The sequence below is a fragment of the Chrysemys picta genome, chromosome 1 (assembly GCF_011386835.1).
Source record: "Chrysemys picta bellii isolate R12L10 chromosome 1, ASM1138683v2, whole genome shotgun sequence".
In the NCBI taxonomy this organism is placed as follows: Eukaryota; Metazoa; Chordata; order Testudines; family Emydidae; genus Chrysemys; species Chrysemys picta.
The window spans coordinates 312,793,931-312,815,911 of record NC_088791.1 but is presented as its reverse complement, the minus strand read 5'-3'; the positions used below and the strand labels follow the sequence as shown (position 1 = coordinate 312,815,911).

Genomic DNA, 21,981 nt, shown 5'->3' with positions numbered 1-21,981 from the left:
TTGTAATGATATGAATTCTCGTTGGATTTTTTTTTTAATTATCCTTCCTCCCAGTGGTGTTCTAGCATAGTAAGTGTGTGCCCCCAATGAATCTTGAGTTGGTGATCTGTAGTAGTTAGGATTGTACCGCAGTTTCTGGAGAATCTTCATGAAGAAACTATTGCCTTTTGTCTTTAGAAGACCAGAACCATATCTTGAATCCATCTGCTTTTCCAAAATCATGCAAGGCACCAACAGCATGAGAATCCTAGGTTCCACATGTATCAAGTCATTTTGTGGAGGAAAACAGACTAGCAGAACAAGCTCCAAAGCCATGCAGTATCTGTGCTAACAGATCTAAGCACAGTGAGCTCTTTGGGCTCAGTTCACCTTTGCCTTCTCTTTGTCATTTACATTATATTACATTACATTTACATTAGATATAGCATCACCGTGGTCTTTGTTTGGATGTTCATTTTTAAGTATTCTAAAGTTAGTGACAATCCACTTAGATAACTATAATATTGGGATCCTTTGAAATGCAAAATCTGTGAAATTCTGTACACCAGCCAATAAAGCATGGAAATATGGTAACAGTCAAAATGATTTATGCAGTTTGAAAACAATGTTATAGTTTCTAGGCATAGTTTTAACTATCTTCTGTGTCCATCACAGTAGTTTGAAGTAGCTGCTAAAGTAAGAACAATGTTTGTGCTATGAATTTTTTTTGTAACAAATGGGAACAAAGTTCTAACAATACAGAGAAAACAGTCAGTACTGAATATATTACTTCATTAGTATTAATTGTCATCTATAAATTGCTGCTTTAGAGTGTCGGATCATTTTTATTTTTCTTATCAGTGTTGTGACATTTCATTTTCAAGTAATGGTATTTTTTCATTAGAGACATAATAGGCAGAGAACAGTGTTAATGAAGCATGTTGTACATAAGAAGAGTTTGATAATGTTTTTACAGGGAAAACCCTGAAGCCAGTTTTATAAGCTCCACTTAATTAATAACATCATAAAATCATTAGCTTTCCCTTCTTTACTTTTCCCAGAAGGCTTTCATTAAAAACTTCATTTTTTTTATTTTTAAGATAGAAGTCAAAATATATTTCTTCAAGATCTCTATAGTGCAGAAAAATTATTACTTGTATGACTTTAATCAATGTCCGTCTGGATTGTGAGAAGCAAAGATATGGTACAAGATAAATTAATAGAAAGACAAATTGGAAACCTCACTGAAGTATTTTAGAGGTGAATCAGTGTTCCTAAAAAGGAGAACTTACTCTGTCCATTCCAGGAGGAAAAGTAGAGTTTTGATCCCAGTAAAGTAAAAGGGGAATTTAAATTTTAGTGGCTCAATAGATTTTGTAATTTCAAGGCATACCTTCTTGTTTTATTTAACAGTAAGCCTCGGTTTACTCAGATCAGCCACCATTTAGAGAAGGACAGGAGGCCGTCAATAAAGCACTATGCAGACTTTTTAATTGAGCCTTCTTTCCCTGTTTCCTGTTGTTTTGATGCATGGCACGTGTGTATTAAACTTGTGTAGCTATTAGTCTTCTGTGATACCATATTGTATTTGGATGCTCAGAATAGTGAAACCTTTTTAAGATATAAACAATAAAAATTTAAATACAGGAGAAAATAAAAAAAATTAATGTCAGTAGCAATGCGTTTCAGATTAAAGTTAATTAAACATAATCAAATGCAAATTAATTCAGAATAAGTTAATCTTGTCATTATGGGCAAAATTCTGATACCCAGACTCCCATTGAGTAGTAAGTATCTTACTGTTGAAGTTCTACTGACATCAGTGGAACACTTGCAAATTAAGGTATCACTCAAAGGAAGAGTTTTGGACTGTCACCCTATATCATTTTCATATTGATCTTTCTCAGTACACAAGAAATATTTTACATTGTCCAATTTTAGCAAAGCACTGAAGCATATTGACTTCAAATTCTATGGCCTGCACTGGTTTAGTCTGGAAAGCCATGATGGTCCGCTCTGTGCTAGGAGTCAGGGCCGTCCTTACCCATACGCAAAGTATGCAGCTGCGTAGGGCACTAGGAAACTTGGGGCACCAAATTTCCTGGTGCTCTGTGCAGCTGCGTACTGCTCCAGCCTCTGCCCCGCCTCTTCCCCAGGCTTCCCACCCCCTACTCCACCCCAGCCCTGCCCCCACTCCACCCCTTCCCCAAAGCCCCTGCCCTGCTCTGCCTCTGCTCCACCCCAGCCCTGCCCCTGCTCTGCCCAGCCCCGCCCCTGAGGACTGCAGCAGGGCCGGGCCTGCACTCACCAGCGGCAGAAAGTGCAGGGACCCGGCCCCAGCTGCGCCGCTGGTGAGTGCTGGGGGGTGGTTCCCTCCTTCCCCCCAAGCCAGCTCCCCTCCCCCCGGAGACCTGGAGCCAGCCCCCACACTCCCCGCGAAGGCCTGGGGCCCCACACACACACACCCTCAGGGGGGCTGCCTAGGGTCCCAGAATAGCTATGGACGTCCCTGCTAGGAGTCTATAAATTTGTAAGGCCCCCTGTTCATTCCCTTTCTTCATGTGCCATGGAGAAAACAGGAAGCTTTGCATTGCTCTCACCATGCTCATAACACTTGCAACTCTGCAGTTTGAAAATTATGATAAAATCTCATGCTTCAGGGCTTCAGCCAGTTGCCTGCAGCAGTCAGGAAGCGATCCTACTCCTCCTCTCTTTTCTCCCACCCCCAATGCACAACTGGCCAGAAGTATTCTTGTTTGTTTGTTTGTTTTTGTCTCCTTTCTCTGAAAGATCAGGGATTAGCCACAGCTGGAGATGGGACAGCTCTGCAGTTGCACAGAGAATCCTTTTTCTTAGCATATGTCTACACTACAATTAGACATGTGCAGGGCCGGATTAAGGTTATGAGGGGCCTAAGGCTAATGGGAGGGAAGGGCTAAGTATGAATGACATATTGCAAAAAAAATTATGAAGTCATCAAACATTTATCTACATACATATTTATTTATGTAAAATTAACAAGTTTATTCTACTCTCTCACTAACCCTCTCACTACACTCAATTCTTCAAACAGATACTTCTGAGTAAGAGTTAGCACGAGGGATGCTACGCTGTCCTTCTCTTTGGGCTCCTTCCTCCTAGGTAGTGGAGTGCTCATCTGTATGAGGATGAACACTGCAACATTCCCCATCCTGCTCACCTCTTTCAGCCTTGTGCTTCTACCCTCAGCTCTCCACATGGCACAGTGCAAAGCCAAGCCCTGCAGGTGTTTTCCCCAAGCTATGAACTCTACACCACATATCCTATCTCACTCTGACTGCAGTCTGGGAGGCAGACAGTTTTATTATGTAAAAGAAAACCACTCAGGTGTAAAATCCACAGGAAATAGTAGTGGGAAAATTACATTGGGTGGCATGGTATTTTGAGCTGTCTTGCTCTGAAAGCTTCCTCCCAGCGTTGCACTGGCTGAGGACAATGAATTTGTGGGATGATACCCAGTTTGTGTAGTTAATCTACAGTGTTTCATCACATCAGGCCATTCTGTCACTAAGCTGTTCCACAATTAGAATCATGGAACAGAATCATAGGACTGGAAGGGACCTCGAGAGGTCATCTAGTTCGGTCCCCTGCACTCATGGCAGGACTAAGTATTATCTATTCTAGAATGTGTTATCAGTAGCTCTGACATGAGTTTTTTTAAGCATGAGTTCTGTGTGCACCATCCCCCTACGGTTTGCATTTGTTTGTTTTAAGCTTTCTGTAAGAAAAAGGTAACAGCTAGAAGTGACACTGATCGTCAGATGGTTGCCCAGTCATAATATTTAGCACTTCTGTACTATGTTAGCTCTTCAAAATCACTGTACAAACATTAAACAAACTTAATCTAAAGCCTTTCAGCTTTTGAATGACTAGGGGTTGACAAAACAGAGCTATTCCCTGTTGTGTTCTCTGCCCCTCTGAACAAAAAGACGTCATTGAAAATCAGCATCTTAAAAGAACCATTAAGGATCTTTCAAACGAGCAGTCCAACCAAGGCTACTGTAGTGACACCCTTACTACGGCCTTGGCTACACTGGCAATTCACAGCGCTGCACTTGCTGCGCTCAGGGGTATGAAAAAACACCCCCCCCCCCCGAGCACAGCGAGTGCAGCGCTGTAAAGCGCCAGTGTAATCAGCGCCTGCAGCGCTGCACGCTCGCTTGCAGCGCTGCAAGCTATTCCCCTCGGAGAGGTGGAGTACTTGCAGCGCTTAAGGCTGGTGTAGAATGAAGGGAGAGCTTCCTATTTCATTTGCATGTGTAAATCAAGCAGACCTTGCTTATTTTTTTTCCTTAAAGTGCTCAGAGTTTAGGGGAGGAAAGTGAATGAGATTCTGCTTATACCTGGTGTGGAAAAGCAGAAGGGACCAAAATCTATTCTTGTGCAAAAATCTGTTCACCCTGAAGTCAATAAGGCTACAAAGGTGTAACTGTCAGTAGGAATTGGCCTGTGTTCTCATTCCCTTCTCGAATCACACACATTCCATGCTTACATACTATTTTCTACTTGGGAAAGAAGATAGTTTGAGTTGGGGCAGAAAAATGAGGACTAACTTAAGGTTTATTTAGCTTTACATTTTTTGAATGAAACTCAAAAGAAATCAAATGCCAGGTACTATTATGATGGATTGAACCGCTAGAGAACCAGCAAATGGACAGAACCTGCCTTTAGCCTATTCAGCCAGTCTTTTTATCATAGTCTGCTCAGAAATGGATTTAAAATCCTTTGGGGAGAGGGGATGGAGAAACCTGTAACTTTGTGTGTTGAGCTTCCTCCAGTGCTTTTGCAACCACTTAAAAATACAAAGATATATTGGCATGTGGAACTAGGCTGAGCATAAGGAAAGAACTTGATTGCCTGTGCATCCCAGTACAGAAAAATACATCAAAGAAAAAAATGGATTTCTTTGATTTTTAGTACAGTTCAATACAGTATTGAACACATTGCATCATAAATCTGAAGCCCCTCAATGGAAGGTACTGTAAAAGTTAAAGTACTGGTATCCAGAATGGGATGTTTTGTTTTTCCTACAAATGTGTGGGAATTCGTTCCTTGTACATAGGAGGGGCAGTAGTTCGGTCTGGAGCTGGATAGAGTGTGTGCAGGTTCTGTGCAAGCTTCCCACCCTACCGCTCTGGTACTGTCTCTTTCCCGCACCACCCCCTTGCCCCACAGGCACTCACCAGTTGTCCAGAAACAGGACCCAGCACACATAGAAGATGACAGTGATGGGCACTAGGACCCAGGAGCCAGCATCCTGGAGCTGCCTGCTAGCCTCAGCGGAGGAGAGGGACGAAGGAAGCTTCTTCCCTCCCTGACAGCTAAGCAGAGCTCTGGAGAAATCGTGGGTAGGGATAATGCCTGCTCAAACTATACCCACGGCTGGCACAGGTTCCCGTGGTAAGCAGATTTTTAGAGTCCGGTCACCAGTGTTAACCGGATACCTGGCAGTGTGTTCCTGCAGCAAGGGGAGATGCAGATGGGAGGGAGCGAAAGCAACAGGCTGCCGGCTGAGCTCCTTCCAAGCCACAGGGGGCTGCTTTGCACTCCAACAGGGCTGCGTGAGCAAGCTTGCTCCCCCTCACCCGGCCCCGGCTGTGCCCCCTACCTGACCAGTAGGGCCTAAAACTAGGACAGCCTAAGGTTCTAGCCTTACTAGCCTAATGGTTAATCCGGCCCTGGACACGCACGGCTGTCCCTTGCTAGCTTGTTCGGGCTAAGGGGCTGTTTAATTGCGATAAAGAGGTTCGGACTTGGCTGCAGCCTGAGCTCTGGGACCCTCCCACCTCAACTTCTTGGACACCACTATCAGTTTCAACAATGGAACCCTACAGACAACTATATACAAGTAATCCATGGATCACCACATCTACCTTCACAAATCCAGTAACCACACAAGACACACCAAGAAATCTGCTATCTACAGCCAGGTTCTAAGACCACACTCAGTAGATTATAAGCTTTGTAATGATACCTTACAAGAGACCTTGTGCATGAAGCATATTCCAATTAAATTATATTCACACTCATTAGCATATTTTCATAAAATCATATGGATGCAATGTCACAGAAGGGATCCTGGTGTTGTTTACTTAAAAGGTTGGATCTCAGTGAGAAAACTATCCCAATCATTATAGCTGACTGCTGTGTCCTGCAGACACTTCTTACCAGTACACCATACCGGCCCACTTTCACCTCTTAGAACAGGCCTTAGAGAATGCTGGTCTGTGTATAAAATCCACACCACTCAGAGACACAGTTCTACTAACCTACCCCCAGGTGTACACAGCACTAAGTCGACAGAAGGATTCTGTGTAGCTACCACCTGTCAGGGAGGTGGATTATCTACACTGACAATGGCTACATTGAAGTGCAAAGTACTACACCTAGGAAGTTAAAAATCAACGCACAACTACAAAATGGGGAATAATTGGATAAGCAGTGGTATTGCTGAAAAGGATCTGGAGGTTACAGTGGATCACAAGCTGAATAAGAGCCAACATGTGATGCAGTTGCATAAAAGGCTAGTATCATTGTGAAGTGTATTAACAGAGTGTCATATGTAAGACACATAAGGTAATTGTTCCACTCTACTCAGCACTGGTGAGGACTCAGCTGGAATAGTGTGTCCAGTTTTGAGCACCACGCTTTAAGAAAGACAAATTGGAGAAAGTCCAGAGGAAAGCAACAAAAATGATAAAAGGCTTTGAAAACATGGCCAAGTTGAAAGAACTGGACATGTTTAGTCTTAAGAAAAGACTGCTAACACTATTATCAAAAGGATGGTAATCAATTTTTCTGCATGTCCATTGAGTTTAGGACAAGAAGTAATGAGTTTAATCTGCAGCAAGGGAGATTTATGCTAGATATTGGTGAAAGCTTTCCAACTGTAAGGATAATTAAGTACTGAAATAAGTTATCAATGGAAGTTGTGGAATCTCCATCAGTGGAGGCTTTTAAGAACAGGTTAGACAAACATCTATCAGGTAGTCTCGATATACTTGGTCCTGTGTAGGGGGGGATGGACTAGATGACCTCTCTAGGTCGCTTCCAGCCTTACATTTCTATGAGTCTATGAAATGGGAATGATAAGGAATTGGCCTGAATGGGGATAGGGATGGAAATTGTCTAGGTTGTTACAGGCTTGCCCACAAAGCAACTATTGGAGACCAAATTAAAATATTATGTTTTAGTGATTTAGGAATCTGTGAGTCTGTTAAGAAGGGTAGTTGCCATTTTGAAGAAGAAAAACACAACCGCCCTTTGATCTTGACAGGAGTAATTCTCTTCAACAATCAGCCAACCCCCAAATAGATTCACAACTGGCAATCTACATTTCAGACCAGAGAATGCCAGACAAACCCTCTTCTTTGACTCAGTTTACTGTGTTGATAGGATGGCCAGACCACTGGATGATTTTTTGGCATTCCAAATAAAATCTGAAAATATTTTTCAACTAATTTTATGTAATTTAAGAAGAACATGATAGGCAAAATTTGTAAAATGTGGGGCCAAAACTGCACTTGATGTGTAAACAGCTGAGGGATTGTTTTATGGAAGAGCTTATTCTCCCTAATAATGTGGATGTTGCAAACATATCAATAAGTCATCACTATTTTTGTTAATTAAGGAAGCGATATTATACTTATAATGACCAAAGATCCAATATATGTCCCCCATTACCATAGTATCTAAGCACTTCACAATTCCTAAATGCCTTTAGATGACTCACAAAGTCGATAAGAGTGAATTTTGAATGTGGATTTTGAACCTGGTGTTACATGGCTGATTATTTATGTAGAGTACAAGAAAGGAATCATGATGAAAGTTCACTTAATAATTACACTGCTCTACAGCCAAAATGCTTCTGAAATAAATGTAGTCAAACTTTATTAATTCTGGGTCGCTGAGAACGAAAATAATGCTTAAAATTGTTGATTGGCTCTAGTTTTCAAGATATGCTATTGGGTCAGTATATACGACCCTTGACTTGGGAATGGCGGAGGATAAGTGAGTTATAAAGGGAAGGGATCTCAATTTAAACCAGAAATGACTAAAATACATCTTTGACTGGATCTATGAATAAATCTATGACTGGGTTTGGACAGTACTTGCTTTTTAGGCAAAACAATGAATGATGCAATCTGAAGCTGATATTGCATCATACATGATATGAATTGCATCATGTTATTCCTAGACGTCATGGATGATGCAATCATAACGAAGCTTACATCATTCTGCTGAACAAATTGCCCTATATCAGCTCTAGAAATCATACAGTGTCATGCTCTCTTATTTGTCAGTGTTTGATTTTGCAAAGGGACACATTTCTGTTTAGCCAAAGTGAGCAGAGATGCCTCATACTTGTGTGAACAGTGCAGATAACTACTGCTATGTTTGTGGTGAAGTGACTTTTGCATCACAAAAGCGCAGTATAACCACTATGGTTAAGAAAGCCTATCACCTTTATTTTGGCTGCAAAATTGGAGATCAGGACAAGAGGTGGGCCCCACACATATGCTGCAACACTTGTGCAACAAATCTTCGCCAGTGGTTGAACAGGAAAAGGAAATCTATGCCTTTTGCAGTGCCAATGATTTGGAGAGAGCCAACAGATCATACCAGCAATTGTTACTTCTGCATGGTGCCTCCAGTTGGGAAAGGTGTGTCAAAGAAGAAAAAGTGGACTGTGCATTATCCAAACATTCCATCAGCTATACGCCCAGTACCCCACGGAGAAGGACTGCCGGTTCCTGATGCACCAGAATCATTCTCACTTGAGTCAGACGAGGAAGAGGATGAAACTTCTGGTCCTGAACCATCAATGTCACAGGACCCACATTTTCTCCAATCCTCCTCCTCTGAACCACACCTCATAACACAAGGTGAACTGAATGACCTTGTCAGGGATTTGGAACTACCCAAGAGTAAGGCAGAGCTGTTGGGCTCCAGACTACAGCAGTGGAATCTCCTGGCAGGTGCTGTGGACAGTGACAAGAGATGCTCCATTTAATGAATACAAGAGACAAGCCAAGAAGCGCCGAGTAGACACTGAATAAGACTAAACTATGTACATAATAGTTTTTTGCCTTTTGTTTCATAATAAATTTTATTTATATAACCCTTTTGCTGATTTTTAAAGTGTTACATAAAAAGGACAGGTGAAATATTATCATGTAAAGCAACCATAAACACATGAAAAGACCTAGGTTTACAATTTATGATTAAAACTCTACTATCTACACAATATACATAGACATAAAATATAAAAACTTAAATATCTTAGAAACAGTAACCAATCAGTTGTTTTAATTGTCATATTTGAATTCAGCACATCAAAATACATAATAAATAGCACATTTTATCTCTGAAGCAGACAGCTTCTCAAAAATTGTAGACCAGTGTTATTTATCTTGTCAAATATGCTTTTCAGGTCCTAAAATGGTAGAAGTCCATGGTCAGCAATTTCAGATCAACTCCGTAGATGGCAAGCCACTTTTTACAGTGGATGAAAATGAAGTTGTCGTTGGTACAGATAAACTTCGAATCACAGGTTTGTAATAGATATTTAAGATATGCCTGAAAAATGTGTTTCCACATATAACTCAAGCAAAACCACACCCAGTTCAGCTAAAATAACATTTACATTAAATCATGTGCATGTAAATGCAGGTTCTATCTTTACCTCATTAGGAAAGGGAAAATTTGAAAATGTTCTAACCTTTATCAATAAATTGAATTGATGGGTTAGGAATGTCATTAGCATTATAATAGGGTTGCATAAACTTCACCCTAAACTAGCTCCTGTAGGTAATAGACATTGTGCCTAAGCTGTTTTTCTCATCTATTTCTTATTTTAAGAACACATGGTAATTGGTAAACTAAGACTGAAGGAATCCTGCATGGTCTTATTTGTGTAACCATTTGGATTGAGAATTCTAAATGGAACTTTTGCCAAGTTCTGCTGTAAAATAGTGATTTTTTTATACCTTCTTTCAAAGTGACAAAATGCTCTTATTTCACCTTGCCTTTGATATTTACACCATAGCACTTTATTAAGTATAGTGCATTTAAAATGTCACTTACTAAAAGACAAATTTGCCTTGGACATTATCAGATCATGTTTGAATAGTTCTGCACATCATTAACATTAATACAGAACAGTAGTTACTATGCTTTTATTTGATAGCATACATAAAGACATTTTACTGTGCTCCATTGTAAACTAGTACTTACATTATCTGTAGCCACTAACAACATTTTCCAGGTTTAACTTGCTTTAAATTTTACATATTAAAGTTCAGTTACTCTGGATTTAAATTGAAATAATTGATCAAAGAAAATACTGACATTGCCACGTAACTTACATTCAATTTCAGTTTCCGTATTTTAGAACCTAATTACAACTGTCATATTTAACTTGCTTTCATTATTAGTACTCTAAAATCTTGAGGTCTTAATTTTAATAGATCAAGGCAAGTTATTCCACTGTATAAAAATATAACAGTAGTAGTTAGTGTACAATTAGCACTTCTAAGACAAATTTAAGTTAAAATATGTGTTCAGAAATTATGTTTATTGCTCAGGGTTATATCTTAAGATTTTTTGCTTTTTAACTTACCGGTAATTGAAATTACAACTTTATTTAACCAGAAAACCACCTCAAATGATTATTATATGCCCAAGGGGCACCAAATTTTAACAAAAAAGCAAGTTTAGCATGTGTAGCAAAGATATGAAAGACTGGACAATAGTTAATTGATTTTGAAAAGATCTATCTGTGCACGAAGTCAGAATAAGTCATACATTCATTGAAATAATGATGTTAAAATATGTATTATACTCCTTTTTAATCTTCTAGTTGGCAAAGATAACTGTGCAGTTTCATAGGTATTATATAGAATATAAGGCTTGATTCCCTTTCACATCACTGCAAATCAGGAATAAATCCATTAAAGTCAATGAAATTGTTCCAGTATAAAAGCTGTATAAGTGAGAGGAGAATCAAGCCCACTATAACAATTTTAAAAATAATCTCTTTTTTAAAGTATTACTTGTTCATTAAAGACAATGTTATCAGTTTTGTATAGAATGTTGAGTAAGCTGTGGACACATGAGATAGTTTCAGGCTTAAAAACATGTCAAGAATATTTTGCAATACTGTATCTTTATGTGCAATATAGTGACCCAACTTCTCTTCTTTTTTCATCTCTTATATACCTTATTCATCATCATCATCATCATCACTCCCATAACCGCATTGGTCGTTGGAGCACCATCAGTGATGAGCAATTAACCAATTGTCTCCACCCCTGAAGATTGTGTGTCAGTGCTTGAGTCTCCGTAAAGTCCTTTCCTGTCCACTCTTTTATGTTCTCAATCCAACTCTTCTTCTGTCTACCTCTTCTTCTCTTCCCCAGTACTGTCCCTTAGAGGATGATCTTGGATAGGCCAGATGATCTTGTTACATGGCCGTACCACTTCAGCTTGCGCTTCTTCATGATCATGAGGAGGTCTTCATAAGACCCAGCGCATTGGGTGATGATGTTGCGGACCTCTTCATTAGTGACGTGGTCGAAGTAGGAGATGCCCAGGATTTTACGGAAGCATCTCATCTCTACTACCTGTATTTTCCATTCAAGTTCTGTCGTGAGGGTCAATGTCTCGCATGCATACAGAAAAATTGAGATGACCAATGCATGCAGCAGTTTCAGTTTGGATTCCAGGGAGATGTTCTTATTCCTCCAAATTGGCTTTAAACTTGCCACTGCTGGTGTTGTTTGCGCAGTTCTTGCCCGAATTTCTGCCTTGGATCCTTCATCAGTGATGATTGCTCCCAAATACTTGAACTATTTCACTGTCTCCAGCTCTTGTCCACTGACAGTGATATGTGAGCTGATCCCATCACGTTTGTTTGTCATCAGCTTGGTTTTCTCTGCACTGATTTCCATACTATATTTTGCAGAGGTTTCATCCAATCGTTTCATTCAGTTCTTCTTCGCTGCCTGCCAGACCATCAATGTCATCAGCGAACAGAAGATTTGAGATTGTTCGCCCCCCCAATGCTGACTGTGCATATGTGATCTTCTAGGGCATCAGTCATGTGCTCCAAGTAGATGTTGAACACTGTGGGAGAAAGAAGGCAGTCTTGCCGGACTCCCAACAGTGGTGTGAAACCGTTCTCCTATTGTGCCATTGATGAGCAGGGCCAGCTCCAGGCACCAGCCGAGCAAGCTGGTGCTTGGGGCGGCAGCTTGTAGGAGGTGGCATTCCGCCCAATCCTAGGGCGGCATGGCTGCTTTTGTTGTTGTTGTTGTTGTTGTTCCGCTCCGGCTGCCCTGTAGGGGGCATCGGCGTAGAGGATGGGAGCGCCCTGCAGCAAGCCCAGCAGGGCAGCCCGCGTCCATTCCTCCCAGCCGACCGGAGCAGCGTGGAGCCCTCCCAGCAGGGGGCACAGCGGGAGGGGCCACATGGCAGCGCCCCGCTGAAGCCCTGGCTGCCCCCCTTCTCTCTCTCCCCCCGCTCCCTCCCTCTCCCTCCACTGCACCTCATTGCCCCCTACCATCATTTTCCCCAATGGGGGCCTATTTCCCCAATGGGGGCCCACAAATATGTTTTTTTTTTTTTTTTTTTTTTGCTTGGGGCGGCCAGAAAGCCAGAGCCGGCCCTGTTGACGAGAACTGCTTACGACCAACATTGTACTTCTTCATGGTTGCCCAGAGAGCTTCGTGCCATACTCTGTCAAACGCCTTCTTGAAATCAACAAAGACATGATAGATGTCCTGCTGGTGTTGTAGGTACTTCTCACATAGAACACGAAAGTTGAAAATCTGTTCTGTGGTACTTCTTCCAGCACGAAAGCTAGCCTGTTCTTCAGCGATGATATTGTCTGCTTGTGGCTTCAATCTGTTCAATATAACTTTCAACATCACTTTGCTGGGGTGGCTAATTAAGCTTATGGTCTGGTAATTTTGACACAATTGCAGGTTGCCTTTCTTTGGCAGAATGATGATTAGTGACTGTGTCCACATGGAGGGCCACTCATCGGTCTGCCAGATCTTGTCGCAGATCTTGGTGAGTACATCTATTACTATTTCTCCTTCGAATTTCATCAATTCTGCTGGGATGTTGTCAATACCTGTAGCCTTTCTATTCTTGAGCGATTTCACAGCTGTCTCCACTTCTTCACATAGTATTGGAAAGTCATCCTCCTCTGTTGAATCTGGGCTGTCTAAGACACTAGGATCTCCATTTGTCTGGTGGTTGTATAGATCAGAGCAGTAGTTTGTCCACCTATTGATGATGTCCCTTTCTTCTGTAAGACTGTTCCCTTTTTTGTCTTGAATTGCGTTACCTTTGGTCCATCTTTCCTTCATCAGATATTTTACAACCCGGAAGGCTCGTTTGCTATTTTTATTATTGATACACTCGTCAATTTTAGAGCATTGTTTTTCAATCCATATCTCCTTGGCCACCTTCATTCCTTGTTCTTTTTGGCAATCGCTCTCTATTTATCAGCTCCCTCAGTGCTGTTCTTGTCTCTCTTAAGTTCTCTTCTGATGTCACCAGTACCTGGTTTACAATGGCGCCGGGCCCATGCTCAACAGAGTCTGTCAGCTGGCCGGGCGCTGCACTTCACTTGTGTTGCCAGCCGAGTGGCCACCGCAGGCTGGCTCCTCTCCTCTCCAGCCCCTCCCCCGTGCTCCTCTCGGCTGTCTGGCAAGCCCAGGTATCCCCGCCCTGTCCCGTCCCCTCCACCCATTCGCTTCTCTGCCAGCAGGGCTGGGGGACTCTTGGGGGTCACGGCCCACAGGGGTCTGCCTGCCCTGCTCCCCAGCACGGCTCTGGCTCCGGGCGGTCTTGCTCTCCCCACCATCTCCCAGGGCTGAGCCGCCTGGGACCAGTGCAGGGGCCAGGTCATTCTGGGCCCCAGGCAAGGGGGTTCTGAGGGAGCCTGCTCAGGAAGACCCCTCCCACTCTGATCCCCAACCGGCCCCAGCTGTGATGCTGGCTCAGTCCAGGCAAGGCAAATAGCCCCCGCCCAGCAGGCCGCTGAGTGTGGCTGGGGGGCAGGCAGGGTGGGGGTAGTGGGTCTCTGGGGATGGCGCTGGACAGTGGGGGTCCGTGTGGGGTACTTCTGGACCCAGGGAGAATGAAAACAGCCCAATTCCCCCTCCTACAGCGTTCTTTGCTTCCCTGCAGAAAGTGAAGGAGGAACAGGGGATGTGATTGGGAATGTTCATGGCATAGTTTGGGGGCATTGCCCCCCAAATAGAGGGGAGGGGTGGGGACCACATGGGGTGCAAGGTCACATGCCACTGCTTCCTGTCCCTCGCCCCCTCCCCCCCAGCCATTTCTGTGAACGCAGAGCTGCGCAGCCCGGCTGAAAAAAGAAGGTGCTGCTCAGCTCCCTGGACTTTGCAGCTGGACACGCCTTCTGGGTCCTAGTGCTAGTTGAACTCCCTTCTGTGTGCTGGGAGCCATCCTTCATTTTGTACAACAGTGAGTGCCCACAGTAGGGTAGGGCAGGGGAAAGAGGCAGTGGGGAAAAAAGGGGGTGGGATGGAGAGGAGATGGAGTGGTGGGGAAGGGGCATGGGATGGGGAAGAGAAGAGGATGGGGAAGCGGGGGCCCAGCATGCAGATCCCTTTGGGAGCAGCTGGGGCACCCCTGTTAAGCAGGCCCATCAAACCCTCACCCTGACAAGCCCCACCTCCCCTGCATCTGTACCACCCCGATGAGCCCCCCAGACACCCTCCTCACTGAGCCCCAACCACCTACACCTAGACCCCCACCCAAATGAACTCAACCTCCCTTGCACCCAGACCCACCCCCCTGCTGACCTCCAACCACTTTCATTTGGTCCCCCCTGCAGACTCCCATTGCCCTTGCACCTGGAACCTCTCTGTGCATCCAGATCCCCCCAGAGCTGCCTGCATCCAGACTGCCCCACACAGAACCCTCTTACCCCCCACCCGACAGAACCCTCTTACCCCCATCTGGATCCCCCCACACTAAGTCACGCTGCACTTGGATCCTGCTTCCAGGCTGAGCCTCCCTGCCCACATCTGGTGTGCCTGGCGTAAAAGGGGCAGGGCCTCAGGGTGTTTCTGTGGCAGGCATGGCCCTTGTGTTGTGTCAGGGTCAGGTTCAGCCTCACTGCCAAGTCCCTGTCCCAGGGGGGCAGGGGAGGCTGCAGGGTATTCTCACAGCTCCATCCAGGCAGTGGCCTGTGCTCCCCACTGCCATCGTGGCATTTCCACATTAATTTATTGTAAAAAAAACCCTGCAGAATTTTAAAATATTATGCACAGAATTTGATGCAGAATTCCCTCAGGAATATGGGGTGCTGTACAGCTGTGATGATGGGACTGTGAAGGGGGTGCTGGACAGTAGGGGATCTGTGTGTGGGGGAGCTGGGCAGGGGGTATGGTGTGCAGGGTGCTGTGCAGTTGTGGTGGGAGGTGAGCGGGAGGGGTCTCTGGGCAGGGGGTGCTGGGCATAGAAGGTTTGGGGGCATTGGGCATAGGGATCTGTGGAGGAGGTCTCTGGGTGAAGGGGTGCTGGGTATAAGGGCAGGGCACTGGGCATGGTGGCAGTGTGGAAGGGGCACACTGGCAGCGCAGGGCTGGGCGGGCCAGTGTGCATCTAGCAGTTGTGGGTTTGTAAACAGTGCCCTTCTGCTGGGCTGAATGGGGCCACTCCCGCTGCGCTGTACCTCATTGCCCCCAACCAGCTGCTTGCTCTGCAGACCACCCCCCATCACATGCCCTATTTCCCCAATGGGGGCCCACAAATATGTTTGGCGCCAGGCCCACAAAAAGTTAATCCAGCCCTGGATGTCACACATTTGTAGTATTTAATTTGTGACCCATGGTTTTATCTTCTTACGATGTTTCTCAAGGATATCCATTGCTGCCTCATTCATTACAGTGTTGAAATTGTTGGTCATTGTTTCTACGTCTTCCTCTAGAGCAAGCAGCGCGGCAAATTTTCCGCCAATCATTGCTTGGAATGACTCTGCAATGTTTCAGTCTCTGAGTCTTTCTAAGTCAAACTTGGTTCTGATGAACTTTGGCCTGATGATTTTTCTTAACCACAGCCAAAAATTTAGCATCACAGGGTTGTGATCACTTCCAATATCAGCACTGGGGAAGCTCCTTGTTTTACCTCTGTTAATCCCAGAATGAAACTGGTTTTGCACCATGTTGTAGTCGATCTGGCTGTGATGTAGACCATTAGGTGCGTGCTATGTTGATCGTCTGGATGCTTTATAAGCAGCAAAGAGTCCTGTGGCACCTTATAGACTAACAGACGTATTGGAGCATGAGCTTTCGTGGGTGAATACCCACTTCGTCGGATGCATGTATTCACCCACGAAAGCTCATGCTCCAATACGTCTGTTAGTCTATAAGGTGCCACAGGATTCTTTGCTGCTTTTACAGATCCAGACTAACACGGCTACCCCTTTGATACTGAATGCTTTATGTGTTCCTAATGTGTTTGCAAGAGTCAGATTGTTATAGCTGGCAAACTCCAAAAGTCTCAATCCTCTCTCATTGGTTACCACATTACAGAAAGGGCCACAATAATCTCACCAATCTGCCTGTGTGTCAGTACCCACTTTAGCATTCCAATTTCCTTGTACAATCAGGATATCTTTCTTGTGTACCTTATCAATGATGTCTTTGCTGATTGTAAAAATCGTCAATTTGTTCAGCATCATAGTCTGTTATAGGGGCATAGACTTGTACCACTGTGATACTAAACGGTACAGCCTTTAGACAGATGGAAATAAGCCTGCTGGACATTGGGCAGCATCCTGATGTTGAATTCTTGATATCTTTATGCACAAGAAATCCTACGCCGTTGACATGTTTGTCCTCTCCACTGTAATAGAGTTCATGGCCTTCTTCTGTTAGTACCTCTCCAAAGTTCTTCCATCTGACCTCAGAGATTCCTAGGAGGTGCCAGTTGTATTGTTCCATTTCGTACATGAGTTTTTTCAACCTACCTATTTGTCTCAATGTCTCAATGTCCTTACATTCCATGTGGCTATGGTGATGTTATCTCTTCCACGGATCCTCTTTGTTGGGGTTATACCAGTAGTATACTTGTCGTGTCTGCCCTGGTGGGAGACAGATGGCACGGTCATTATTAACCCGGGCTGCGATCAATCCAGTATGGATATCATTGACTTGTTCATTATATTGTGTTTCTTGGGCACATTTCCAATCTGGTGGAGCCCATCCCTCTCCAGGCATCCCCCTTTCAGTCACCTCTTATGACATGCAGAAGGAGCAGTGGGCCTATTCTGTCCCCGGACCCACAACTCATTAATCACTCATTAGGAAAACTGACTGTCTTGCAACTAGTGCGTACCTTGGGGCAGTGAACCAATGGTTGTATTGCTAGTAATGCTTTTGAGCTGCCATGACTGGAGGGGTGAGGTTGCAATGGAATCTCTAGGAGGAGTCCCTCTACAAGCTGGCTGGGATCCAGGGCTATCGGAAGCATGATTCCTGGCCTCTCTTGATCCTGCTGCACCCCTATATCCCAGAGCTGCAGTTTAGGAAACAATGTACAGAAGGGGAAATACCTGCCTAAATAGTTTATTAGTATTTTGAGTGAGCCATGGAGTGGTGGCCATGGTCTGAGCACTACCTGGAGATCTGTGACCCCATGTGACACCACTCTTCTGATCTTTGTATCACTGGCAAACTTTAACATTAATGATTTTGTTTTTCCCAGGTTCTTACTAAAAATGTTAAATAACATAGGGCCAAGAATCAATCCTTGTGGGACCCCACTAGAAGTACCCCCACTCAATGATGATTCCCTGTTTACAATCACATTTTGAGACTTACCAGTTTTTAATCTATTTAATGTGTGTCATGTTGACTGTATGGTACTAAAAAGAACAGGAGTACTTGTGGCACCTTAGAGACTAACAAATTTATTAGAGCATAAGCTTTCGTGGGCTACTGCCCACTTCTTCGGATGCATATAGAGTGGAACATATATTGAGGAGATATATATACACACATACAGAGAGCATGAACAGGTGGGAGTTGTCTTACCAACTCTGAGAGGCCAATTAAGTAAGAGAATTTTTTTTTTACATATATATCTCCTCAATATATGTTCCACTCTATATGCATCCGAAGAAGTGGGCAGTAGCCCACGAAAGCTTATGCTCTAATAAATTTGTTAGTCTCTAAGGTGCCACAAGTACTCCTGTTCTTTTTGCGGATGCAGACTAACACGGCTGCTACTCTGAAACCTGTACGGTACTAGTTTCTGAATCACCCCGCATTCGCCCTCCTCCCTCCCGCTCTGATCTTGGTTAGGGGTTGCTAAGTGCTTCCCTGCTCTCCACTTGGCCTGCAGTCCCTGCACCCCCCCCGCCCCTGCAGCCTCTGACCCCTGCTCCCCACTCGCCCTGCAGTCCCTGCACCCCCCCCGCCTGCCCTGCACCCCCCTGCCCCTGCAGCCTCTATGCCCCTGCCTGCCCTGCTCCTCCTCGCCCTGCAGCCTCTGCGCCCCCTGCCTGCCCTGCCCCTGCAGCCTCTATGCCCCTGCCTGCCCTGCTCCTCCTTCCCCTGCAGCCTCTGCACCCCCCATCCCTGCAGCCTCTGTGCCCCCTGCTCCCCACTCACCCTGCAGACCCTGCACCCCCCCCGCCCCTGCAGCCTCTGTGCCCCCTGCTCCCCACTCACCCTGCAGCCCCTGCACCCCCCCGCCCCTGCAGCCTCTGCACCCCCTGCCTGCCCTGCCCCTGCAGCCTCTATGCCCCTGCCTGCCCTGCTCCTCCTCGCCCTGCAGCCTCTGCACCCCACGCCTGCCCTGCCCCTACACCCCCCTGCCCCTGCAGTCTCTATGCCCCCGCCTGCCCTGATCCTCCTCGCCCTGCAGCCTCTGCTCCCCCACTCACCCGGCAGAGGGAGAACTGCGGGCTCCACGTGGACTCAAACACTGTTCTGTGCTGCTCTGCGGGGGAGGAGGGAGTGGGGAGTGGGAGGGACTCTCGCTGCTAGAGGCCCCAGTGGCTGTGAGCGGCTTTCAATCAGGCCCCGCCATCCAATCAGCCGAGCCAAACTCTTCATGAGGGGAAGGGGGAAATCCCGGACATTTCTACTTGATTAGAAATCCCCCCTGGACGGACATTTAACGCTGAAAAAGCCGGACATGTCCGGGGAAACCCGGACGGATGGTAACCCTAATACTGTGCAATACCAAGCAAATGCCTTCTAGGCACCTAAGTATATTACACCAACACTTTTCCCTTTATGAAATAGACTTGTAATCTCATCAAAAACATATAAAATATATATAAATATGCAATGTCACAATAGAGTTTCCAAGGCAATAATGTTTAAGTGTTATAGATGGCGCATGGAGAGGTGAATAATTTGCTGTTAATAGTTTGGTTTTTGTATCTGAAATGTCACCTTGCATTTCAATTTCCTGGCTTTCAGATGGTGTGTGTGTGTGTGTGTGAAACCACAGTTCTCAGTTACATATTTTCCTCTTAAATTAATGATACATACTACAATCTTCATTCCAGCTTTACTCAGTTTGGGGTTTTTTGGTTTGAAAAGAGTGCTAACATCCATGCTGAGAGGTGATAGTCAGCAGTACCTCTTAAAAGTTTTGTCTAATGTTGGCTGAGGTTTTAGTTGATAATCAGACAACATTTACAACTTACACTATAAAGTATAGGCAAAATACGATAGGTCAGAGCAACAAACAGTGAAGGTAGAATAGGTTAAGGGGATAGCCCTTGGAAGGTCAGCAAGTGTCTCATATACAATATATTGTTAGGTCAGGCATCCCCTAATAGTCTCTGAACTGATTAAATATCTTTAATGTTGGTATCTGCTGTATTGCTTTTACTTCTTTACATTGTGAAGTTCTGAGCATAATTTTGGAAATAATATATTGCATATGAAATTTGTAAATTCTTGACTTAATTATCATTATTATTGTAGCTTAGAACAAGGTAGGACTACAAAGGAGGAGTAGATTGCAAAAGAGTGGTTAGCGTTGGACAGCTAAATGAAAGAAATGGGTTCTGAGGGATTTGAAGGAACAGCTTGAGGATGCTTGGTGAACTGAAAGGAAGGAGGGAAAGTGTGAAACAATTGCAAAGTTTGCAAGTGAGATAAAGAGACAAGGAGAAACAAGGTTAAAAAGTAGATAGAGTGCAAAGAAGAAGAGTAAATTCAAACAAGTGCTTGTGGAAACAGAGTTATGGACTCTGCCTCTGGCTGGGGAGCGAATTGGTGCTCAGATACTGATGCTGTGTAATTGTAACCCATACACCTCCTGGGTGTGGTTTTCTGTCCCATTTAGTGGCACCAAGACCACTTAGAGAGAGAGAGATTAATGAGTCTGCTCTACAGTCTTAGCTAACAGCTAATAACTCTCACATAGATAAGCACGACCTAACCATTAATGCTATATTTCTAATGGGTCAAAACTACGGATATTTCCAGAGATGACTTATTTGATTCCATAGTTTTAAAGGCTTTTGCATGGATAAATATTAAAGTGAAATATAAACTTTTTGAAGGATCATAGATGCATGATTTAGACTAGTACAAAGGCTTAATTTATGTTTGAAAGAAAATAATTTTTCGGTAATAATCATGTATTTGACTGTATATGCAATATAACATTTCTACTAAGAATTTAAGTTTTCACCTTGCACCAGATAAGTGTTTGATTTTCAAGGAACTGGACTGTAAAATATTCAGTGTGATATCTAAAGAGATGAAATCAGAAAAGATATTAAATTATGGTCAATAACAATCATAATTTACACTGAAGTTTTACATTTAGATAATAGTTAGTTTTGTGCACTATTAGATATTTTACAGTATTACCATGAACAGTAATTATGCATCCAGGAGATTACATAATGGATATATTTACGGTTCCTATGATATGTAAATTGAATTCAATTATGGTGCTTATGTAAAAGATGGTACCACTTAAGTTTATAGCCCTTATACCCACATAGATAGTACTATAAGTCCCTGTAACTGCAATATATCCTAGCTATGATCCAGTTAGATGGAAAGTAATTAACATATATTTACAGGCCAGTTATAGAGTTGTTTGTGCCTTGTAGAGCTTACCAGTACTTTAATGATTTCAGGTGTTATCAGGATAATTAGAAGAAGAACAGCTGGTACTAAAGTAAAAATGTTAATATACATATGCAACTGGGATATATTGTTTGGACTTGTCCAAAAAATAAATTATTTATGTGCGAGAGAGAGAGGATAAAAGGACAATATTTTAGGTATTTCTTCTTTGAGTAGTGTCCCTGTGGGTGCTCCACTTTAGGTGGTGGTGCGTTCTGGTGCCGTTGATCAGAGATTTATGGTAGCTGTGTCCACGCGGGTTGTTCATGCACAGTAGGTGTCTCCCGGTGCCATTGGTGCTGCATGTAGCGTGCCCACAACCCGAGCCCTCCAGTTCCTTCTTAACCATCCTCGGCTGAAGATGGAGCGAAGGGGCAGTGTTAGCACTTCTCTCTAAAACAGTTAAGAAATAGCTTTTAGATAAATATTTAGATAAGTTGTTATAGAGATAGTTACAGTTAGAGATAGTGTCAGTGTTAGAAAAAAAATGTCATGTTAGTTCATTAGACAGCCCCCCCCCCTTCCCTTAAGGGACAGTTACTAGTTAAAATGTCAGGGTCTCCAGGCTTCAAATGATGTGGCTCCTGCCATGATGCCATGTCCGTTTCAGATGGACACTCTTTATGAGTACACTGCCTGGGTGAGGGGCATATTCCCCAGAAATGCCCCCACTGCAGCAACCTGAAAGCCAAAGCCCAACAGGACAGGGATCTCTGGCTTAAAATGATCTTGATGGAGAAGTCCCTGCAGCCTGAGGTGGACAAGCAAACAGCCTCTCTAGGCATTTCTTAAGACGGAAAAGGAGACCAAC

At 44.0% G+C, this 21,981-nt stretch overlaps 1 protein-coding gene across 7 annotated transcripts in view; it reads left to right on the top strand.

Annotated features, from left to right (window-relative positions):
• Positions 1 to 21,981, top strand: part of SGCG (sarcoglycan gamma) — a 174,196-nt gene that overhangs the window by 104,553 nt on the left and 47,662 nt on the right. For 6 of the 7 annotated variants that reach the window (XR_010601004.1, XM_065595020.1, XM_065595008.1 and 3 more), the window contains one exon: positions 9,452 to 9,571. The exons of the other annotated variant lie outside the window; for it this stretch is intronic. Coding sequence is in view for 5 of the 6 variants with exons in the window: in XM_065595020.1 (XP_065451092.1) it covers positions 9,452 to 9,571 (120 nt within the window). In the remaining variant the exon portion in view is untranslated. The remainder of the gene's footprint in view (positions 1 to 9,451; positions 9,572 to 21,981) is intronic. 7 annotated transcript variants of the gene reach the window in all.